The 8,719-nt window shown below is 53.1% G+C and overlaps 1 protein-coding gene and 1 long non-coding RNA gene across 3 annotated transcripts; both read left to right on the top strand.

Moving 5' to 3' along the window:
- The first annotated feature begins 34 nt into the window (after positions 1 to 34).
- Positions 35 to 3,157, top strand: LOC145719942 (uncharacterized). The gene is made up of 3 exons (XR_014142694.1): positions 35 to 125; positions 301 to 387; positions 2,889 to 3,157. It is a non-coding gene; the product is annotated as an uncharacterized LOC145719942 (long non-coding RNA).
- A 174-nt stretch (positions 3,158 to 3,331) lies between these two features.
- Positions 3,332 to 8,713, top strand: LOC115939187 (transferrin receptor protein 2-like). Of its 2 annotated transcripts, none has more exons than XM_031023419.2 (4): positions 3,332 to 3,515; positions 4,656 to 4,716; positions 4,985 to 5,207; positions 5,309 to 8,713. In XM_031023419.2, the coding sequence occupies exons 2-4, from the start codon at positions 4,684 to 4,686 to the stop codon at positions 5,497 to 5,499; spliced, it is 447 nt and encodes a 148-aa protein (XP_030879279.1). In that variant the 5' UTR covers positions 3,332 to 3,515; positions 4,656 to 4,683; the 3' UTR covers positions 5,500 to 8,713. The 2 variants fall into 2 exon arrangements, with proteins under 2 accessions (XP_030879279.1, XP_030879278.1); XM_031023418.2 differs by having other exon boundaries at positions 3,336 to 3,515; positions 4,958 to 5,207.
- The last annotated feature ends 6 nt before the right edge of the window (positions 8,714 to 8,719 follow it).

The following is an 8,719-nucleotide window of genomic DNA, read 5'->3' on the forward strand; positions in this document are numbered from 1 at the left end:
CCTGACGGCGCACTCCTCTCTGCTCTCAGGGCTTGTACGGCAGTGTCATTGTCACGGGGGGGAACACGCTGCTCCAGGGCTTCACGGACAGGCTCAATCGAGAGCTTTCCCAGAAGACCCCGCCGGTAGGAGCCCACCCCGACCAGGGTCCTGGCTTAGCTCTTCAGGACCCAGTCCTTCCTCCTTCCCCAACGGCGAGCCTTCAGCCTCCCCCTGTGGCTTCCCAGTCTTCCCCACTTCCAGCCCTGTCCCTTCCCAGAACCCAGGTGTCTGCTTCCCCCAGCCCCTCTTTCCCCCCAGAGCATGCGGCTGAAGCTCATCGCCAGCAACAGCACCATGGAGCGCAAGTTCAGCCCCTGGATCGGGGGCTCCATCCTGGCCTCACTGGTGAGAGGGAAGGGGCCTTGGCCTGGCACTGACTGTGGGAAAGGGGCAGACCCACACAGCCCCATCCCCTTGCCCGCCGCCTCCTTATTCATTCATTCAACAAACATTTATTTTTGAGAAACACCAGTCAGTGCTTCCAGAAGGGTGAATAAGCCATCGGCACAAATCAGGGAGCAGAAGGACAGGAAGCTGGAGAGATTGGTTGGATGAGGCACCCACTGTACTTAGCAGAGGGGAGACACTGAAGGTTTGGGGCGAGGACGCAATGTGACAGTCCCGGGCATGTTTGGAAAGCCTATGTCAGGAATGAGTCTTTGGAGATCAGGGTGTGAGCTGGACACGGGGGGACCTTGGGAGGAGGCTCCTTCCATTGTCCCAGAGTCACAGAGTGAGTAGCAGTGAGGATGGGGTGGTGGGCAAGAGGCAGATAGAGAAGGAGACAGGCAGGCTGGTTCTGGAGCAGTAGGTGAGGAGTCCTGTCTGGGCCTGCTGCTGGGCACAGGCAAGACGCTGAGCAGGGAGCTGGAGATGCAAACTATCTCACGGGTGTAGGTCACACGGAGGGGACAGTGGGGCTATGACAGAGCAGGAAGGACATCTCCTAGAGGGGCAGCCCCCAAGGAGACAGAAACAAGGGTCAGAAATACAGGAAGCTGACGGTGTGAAGTTAGCTGGGGGCTGGGAACCTGTCAGCCATTCAGTTCCTGTGGGCCCACCTGCATGCCCGACCTAGTCCCCGCTCCAGGAGCAGGCCCAGTCCGGAGGCTGAGAGCATTAAACAGGAAGTCACCACAAAGTGTGGGGGTGTTCCTTCAAGGGAGGACCTGATCTAGTTCAAGGGTCACGAAGGGCCTCCTAAGGAGCATTCAAGCTGAGATGGAAGACTGAGTAAGAACTCTTGAGGCAAAGAGGGAGAGAGGGTGCCTGGGCCATGGAGAGAGGCAGGCGAGACTAAAGGCAATGGGCAGACGCGGGTGGACCCGAGGTCAGGAAGCTCACCAGGGCAGTAGAGTGGAGAGTGGCTTGACCGGGGCTGCTGTGGTCTCCACTGTGACTGGGGCTTGACAGAGGAGTGGGTATCAGGCTGTGGAACCGGGAGCTCATCTGGGGTCCAACGGACAGAATGTGGACAGCATTTGGATACAAGAAGTTAGCGAGAAGGCGTCCAGGACAATGCCCAGGCTGCTAGCTCCTGGCAGCTATGTCCAAGAGGAATGTAATGCGAACCACATATACAACTTTAAATTTTCTAGTAGCTGTATTTTAAAAGAGCACCAAAAATCAGGTGAAATTAAGTTTAAAGAGTATACTTTATTTGGGGCGCCTGGCTGGCTCAGTTGGTAGGGCATGCGATTCTTGATCTAGGGGTTGTGAGTTCGAGCCCCATGTGGGTGTAGAGATTACTTAAAAACTGAGTCAGCCAGATGCCCCTACTTAAAAATAAAATCATTAAAAAAAAGAATGCACTTTAATTCAATATATCCAAAATATTATCATTTCAATGTGTGATCAATATAAAAATGAGATTTTTACATTCTCTTTCCTGGACTTAGTCTTCAGTATCCGTTGTGTGTTCTATAACTGTAGAGCACATCTCAGTTCCGACTAGCCGCACTTCAAGTGCTCTAGGACCACTATATTGGCCACGCTATATAGAAGGTAGGAAAGACCACCGAGGCAGGTTTGGGCCAGTCCTGGGGGAGCTCAGTGGTGGACATGCTGAGTTTGTGGTCCTGAGGGGCTCCGAAGGCTGTGTCCAAAAGACAGCTGAGTATTTGGGTCTAGTATTCAGCTTCAGAAACGGGAGATTGAGGGAGGAGTAGGGTTTCAGTGCATGAGCAAAAGTCCCAGGAGTGGAGGAGCTGGTTCAGGAAGGCTTGAACTGTGAGCCCAGGAGAGAAGCAGGGACAGTACCAGGGACACAGGCACTAGCTTTCAGGCAGAGATTAAGCAACCATCAGAGAAAAGGCAAAGTCTGAGATGCCCAGCACAAGAGACCCTCAAGGGCCAAGGTTCAACGTGGGGAGTGGCGTGCAGAGTGAAGACAACTCCATCCAGAAGTTAGGTGGTACAGGAAAGGTGAGGGTGGAGGAAAGATTCTTTCTGGGAATGTGGGAGACTGGACAAGTTTGTAAGGCCTGATGGAGTGATAGGTGCAGGAGGAATTGGGGGAGGGAGGTTGGGAGGCCAGGCTGGCTGGCCTGAGGCTGTAAGCTCCACTACCCAGCTCTAGCCCAGCGCCTGGCCCAGGGCAGACAGATGTGCAATAAATACTTGTTGAATGAATGAATCAACGTCGTGACTGAACGACAGGAGCAGGCGTATTCACCCTCTGAATATAAAGGAGGGCTAGGAGGCTTGGGGAGGTCGCTGCGGAAGGGATTGGGCGAGGAGGAGGTTTTCCGAGGGGCTGGGCCTGCACGGGTGGAATGTGGGGAGGCGCGACCACCCCCCTTCCTCCAGGACCATTCTGATGGCCTCTGTCGTGCCCCCACCCCCAGGGCACTTTCCAGCAGATGTGGATCTCCAAGCAGGAATATGAGGAGGGAGGGAAGCAGTGCGTGGAGCGGAAGTGCCCCTGAGGGCACCCCCTCAACACCCACACGCCAGCCCGCCGCGGTGGGGTAGGGGACGCCAAAAGGCAGGGAAAGGGTTTCCGGGCTCGGCCTCGGCTCGACCTCCGCCAGAGCAGATCGAAGCCCCCACCCCCATGCCCTCGTCTCTCCCCCTCCCCTCTCGTCCGCTTAGATTGTGATGTTTCTGGGTTGAAAGGAGTAAAAATGTTTTAAGAAAAAAAAAAAGTTTGGCCTCCTTGGTGGGGGGCGGGAGTGGGGCAGGGGCCTGGGGGGAGGCGAGGGGAGGGCCACACCTACGTCCCTTGGTGATCCCACGGTGGACGCCGGGACAAAGTCTGCGGGCCAGGGCAGAGCCACAGAAGCCTCAGGTTTCAAAGGGGCGGCGACCCAGGGAGGATCACGCAGCGAGGATCCGGCAGAGGCCCGCGAGAAGGCCCCAGCTAGGAGCGGAGTTGGGGCGGGAAGGGGGTGCTGGAGACCCGACCCCCTGGCAGGGGTGGGCGGGGCCTCGGGTGGGAGGCGGTGCCTAAGCCTCAGCGAAACTGCTCTCAGGTGAGCCCGGCTGCGCGGCGTCTCTCGTCTTGGGGTTCTTGGCACTGGCAAGAATGGGGCGGGGACGGGGGCACTAGTGCGCCCCAGCAGCTCTGAGTTTCTCTCCCAATTTGGGTAGGAGCTGAGGTTTCCCAAGGGAGACCCCGACATGGGGCCCCTTAGCCCTTCTATTCCAGAGCTACTTGTCTGGGGGGCCTCGGTAGGGCTTGGGGACCTGCACGCCCCCGTGAAATTTTGGGTAAAACTTAGCAGTTTGTGCCTGTGATGTGTTCCTGGGGTGCCCAGACCCAACAGAGGTAGAAATCAAGTCGTCCGTCACCAAAGAGACGCAGGTGCCCAGAGAAGACCATGAGTTGTTGAAGGTCATCCAACTCTGCCCAGGCCTTGACCAGGACTCTTTCCGTCAATGCCTAGTGGGCCTCGACCCCGCAGCTCCAGGAGAACCCCAACATGGAGCACTCACTGGTCCCGCTTGACCATATGCTCCCACCCAATGCCCCTCCCTCCCCAGAAGTTAATAGGAGCCTGAGGCCCACTTTTCAGCCTGATTGCAATGAGAGAGGCATCTACGTGGCCAGACCACCCCCACCCCCACCCCACCCCCCAGGTCACACCACTGTGGCAACTTCAGTTTAGGATCGCTTGGGGGCAGGTGTTGGAACTGGGAACTAATGTGTTATAAGGCCTGGCTGGGCACTCACTGGTGGGCCTGCAAGCCAGACGACTTGAGGGGGAGCGAGGTTTTCGTGGTGGGGAGCTTAGGAAAGGGTCCCCGAGGACACTGGGAGGGGTGGAAGCAGGAGAGGGCATCCTTATCTTTTTGCCCTCCCCAGCCATCAGCCCCCCTCCCCCACCCATGACGAGAACTAGGAGTCCAAAGTCTGCGCCAAGGTCAAAAAATTGATTGTTTTGCAGGGAGGGGACAGGAGTGAGACTGTGGAGGGATTTGCAGAGGAGGGCACAGCCACTCGTCCTCTAGCCTGGGCTGGGGGTTCCTATCTGGAAGGCTGGACTGAGGCCAGGACTGTGCCCCCACCCTTTCAGAGGGAGAAGAACGGCTTGGGCTCAGGCTGCCTGCCAGGGCTGATAAGGGGCCCTCTTGGGGTTCCCACAAACGGTTTATCACTGTGGGGGGAACAGCCTGCAGGGCTCAGGAGGGGGCACGAGCATGGAGCGACTTTGGGGTCTACTTCAGAGAACGGTAAGACCAAGTGGGGTTGGGGGGACCCTTTAGGCCTTCTCTCTGGGTCCTTCAGCCCCCTACCAAACCCCAAGGCTGGCGCCTCCCCTTCCCACCTCCGTCTCTCCCCTCCAGCTTGCCTCTCAGGACCCTTTCTCTTGCCTGGTGCTCCTCTGGCACTCCAGAGTCACTGTTGTGCCCAGATCCTGCCCCATCCCCCATGCCTCTTTCCCCAGTCTCATGCCCACCGTGCCCCCTGCAGCAAAGGTTGTCCCCACGACCCTCTCAGACCATCTACAAGCGTGTGCAGGGCACCCAGCAGTGGCGCCTGGAGGAGGAAGAGGAAGACAGGGAGGAGGGGGCTGAGCCAGCAGCCCACTTCTGCCCCATGGAGCTGAGGGGCCCTGACCTGGGCTCTCGAGCAGGGAGGCAAAACCTCGGACTCTGGGCAACAACAGGACGAAGGGCTGCCCCCTACCTGGTCCTGACAGCCCTGCTGATCTTCACTGGGGGTGAGAGTCTTCCCGCCCCCACCAGTGAAAGGCCTGGGTTGGGGGGATTTATGGAGTCCAGAGTGGAGCACAAGGAGAATCTCCATCTTGCCATCCCTCAGCTTTCCTTCTGGGCTATGTGGCCTTCCGAGGGTCCTGCCAGGCATGTGGGGATGACGTGTTGGTGGTCAGTGAGGACATAAACTATGAGCCGGGCCCGGACTCCCACCAGGGCACATTGTACTGGAGCGACCTCCAGGCCATGTTCCTGCGGCTCCTGGGGGAGGGGCACCTGGAGGACACCATCAGGTAAGGATTAGCCTGCCCCCTTCCCGGCCCTTGCAAATCCTCATCCACTCACTTGGACTCAGAGTCCTTTCCTCTCCTCCCAGGAACCTGATGTGGGGTCCCTTCTGAGTCCTTCCACTTGCCTCCCTGGCCTCCCTGTTTGATGGTCCTGGGAAGGATGTCAGGCATTTGGAGCTGAGGGGAGGGAGGGTGTTCCAGAGATAAGACAGCAGAGGGCTTGGGGTCTGAACGTGGCACTTGGGAGATGCGGGAGCTGACTGTCTGAGTGAGAGCAGAGGGGTCCAGTATCCAGACAGGAGGCGGGATGGATCCAGAAAAGTCCTGAATGCCACATCACGGAGCTTGGATTTTGACCTGCGACTGTGGTGAGCTTGGGGGGGGTGGGGAGGCACTGAGAAGGGACATTTTAAGGAATCAGAAAAAAAAACAAGCAAGCAAATGCATTTGTGAGCACAGACCATCCCCCTCCATCTGCATTATGAGAGATGCCAGCCAGACACAGACCTGCAGGCCTGCAGCCTGGAGCACAGCACAAGCAGGTCGGGGTTTCTCCTGTTTTGCTGAGGTCACTTTCCCCATTGGGAAGGAGCTGCCCAGGTAGGTCCAGAGAAGAGGTGGGGCCACCAGTAGCCCTCTCTTGGGTCAGGAATAGTGTTTCAGTGGATTCTCCTGGGTTTTCTAAGTAGAAGGTCACATAAGCTATAGACAGTGAGAGATACGTAGCTTTTTTCTCAATGCTTAGACACTTTATGTCATTTTCATTGCTTTATTTTATTAGAGAGGACATGAATTTTAAAAAAATGTAAAAGGTAATGATGACAGCAGATAGGCCTATCTCCTGACTTGCATAGGAATGTTTTTATGCAGCTTTGTTATTGAATGTGAACTTTGCTATAGACTGGATAGCTTTTTATAAATGAATCAAGGAAGTTTCCTTCTCCTCCACCTCCTCTTCCTCCCCTCCTCCTCCTCCTCCTTCTTCTTCTTTTAATGATCAGGAAAGGAGGGACAGGTTTGGATTTTTTTTTTTCAAATATTTTTCCAGAATATACTGAAATCATTTTTCTGCTTTAATTTGTGTCTGTATGTTTTTAGTTTATGTTTCTGTAGTAATTGGTATTGATAGACTTTCTTGTCTTCATGGGATCAATTTGAAACTTGATCGAGGCATATTATTACTCTTTGGCTACACTGCTGGGTCCACCTTGCCCAAGACCTTACATCTGTGGCATCAACAGCATACAGCCCTTCTTATTTTCTTGAGCAACACTCGGTCATCTGGGTACAGGCTGAGCAGGTGGATGGTTTGTCAGGTCCCACGGTGAGGTGTGGCACTGGGGATGCCATCAGAGGGCAGGGAGGCAAGAGGGTGATGGTGAAGGGGAGTGAGCAGTGAAGTGATGCACGACTCCAGGGTGGATGGAGAAGGAAGGAATGGAACTGTCTGGAGCACTCAGTGTGGTTGAAGAGCAGGCGTAGTGGGGGGTCAAGAAGCAAGCTGGAACCTGGAAAGATCTAGTCAGAGAGTGGGATATTGGGACTTTTAAGATTTATCTGATCAACTGTGTCCTATTTATCTGGATGTGTCCAGTACCTAGCACAGTGCCTGGCATTTAGCTGGTGTTCAGTAAATCCCCAGTGGATAAAGATTCCGGAGATGGAATTCTGGGTAACGCCAAGACCAGTGGGGGTGTGGTGAGGGAAGTGAGCAGCTGGACTCAGTGACACTGATGAGGTCATTCATTCATTTATCCACCAAATACCTTTGAGCACCTACTATGTGGCAGGTGCTTGGCTAAGTAGGTGGGGGCGATAGGGCAGAGAACAAAAGTCTGGGCCTTGTCCTTATGGAGCTTACAGTCTATGGGGGGAAATCAATACTGAACTAATAATCACATTCACGACACATATTTATTACTAGGATCACTGTTTTGAAGGAAAAGTAAAGGATGTGGGGAATGAGTATAACGAGGGGGACCTGACTTAGAATGGGGGCCAGGGAAGGCTTCCTTGAGGAAGTGATGAGCTGAAGCCCTAGGGGTGAGTCATTCACCAGGCAAAGAGAAGGTGGAAAAGCATTTCAGGTCAGAGAACAGCAAGGGCAAATGGTCTGGGGTGGGAAATGGTGGCCTATTGGAGGAAGTGAAGGAAGGTCCATGTGGTTGTCTGAAGGAGAGCAGAGGGGTCCAGTATCCAGACAGGCAGTGGAACAGACCCAGAGAAGTCTTGAATGCCACATGATGGAGCTTGGATTTTGACCCATGACCCCGGGGAGCTGCAGTGTCAAGGTGGATATGGCCGGGGCCATAAAAGGGCTTAATGGCTACACAAACTGCTTTGGATTTTATTCTAAGAGGGAAGAGAGAAATGAAGAATTTAAAACACTAGAGAATCATGATCAGATGTAGGGGGAGGGTTTTGTTTTGTTTTGTTTTTTAAGGTCGGTGCAAAGAACAGAGTTTATGATACTCCTGACGCAGTAGTTCAGTGTCTCAGTGAAGGGCTTTTTTTGGTTTGGTTTTGTTTTTTAAAGATTTTATTTTTAAGTTATCTCCACACCCAAAGTGGGGCTCAAACTTACAACCCTGAGATCAGGAGTCACATGCTCCACTGACTGAGCCAGCCAGGCCACCCCTCCCCCATGAAGAGCTTTTTTATTTAATTTCCCTCCCTAGCCCTGAGCACTCTTTTCCATCCCCTCCCCCAGAAGCACCTCATCTGATGTTTGATGTGTGCCTTTAAATTCACACGTGGCTTTGCCATATATATAATGTTTTATGTGCATATGTAGATTTTTCAAAAACATTAATGTTTGTATAAAATCCTCTGTTCATTATTTTAAAAGTTAAGCCATATGGAAAAATATAAAGTGGAAAGTGTAAAAAAAAAAAAAAGAAATCCAAGATGTATTACTCAGATATAGCTATCTTTAGTGTGTGTTTTTAATTTTGATAAACTTTTTTTTTTAACTTAACACAATATTTTCAAGGTCTGTCTGTATTGCAGTGTGTACATCAAATTTATTGTCAGGCACAGGAATCCACAGTGTGCATCATCCATTTTACGAACACCCTGACAGATGCAGTTTCTTTTTTTTTTTTATTCTTATGTTAATCCCCATACATTACATCATTAGTTTTAGATGAAGTGTTCCATGATTCATTATTTGTGCATAACACCCAGTGCTCCATGCAGAATGTGCCCTCCTCAATACCCATCACCAG

The sequence above is a fragment of the Leptonychotes weddellii genome, unplaced genomic scaffold (assembly GCF_054177405.1).
Source record: "Leptonychotes weddellii isolate Sample4059 unplaced genomic scaffold, ASM5417740v2 HiC_scaffold_8469, whole genome shotgun sequence".
NCBI lineage: Eukaryota > Metazoa > Chordata > Mammalia > Carnivora > Phocidae > Leptonychotes > Leptonychotes weddellii.

Coding starts and splice junctions, on each gene's coding strand:
- LOC115939187 (XM_031023418.2), top strand. CDS start 4,684: ATGGAGCGACTTTGGGGTCTACTTCAGAGAACG. Junction 4,717..4,957: donor GGGGTCTACTTCAGAGAACG/GTAAGACCAAGT, acceptor TGCCCCCTGCAG/CAAAGGTTGTCCCCACGACC. Junction 5,208..5,308: donor CCTGCTGATCTTCACTGGGG/GTGAGAGTCTTC, acceptor GCCATCCCTCAG/CTTTCCTTCTGGGCTATGTG.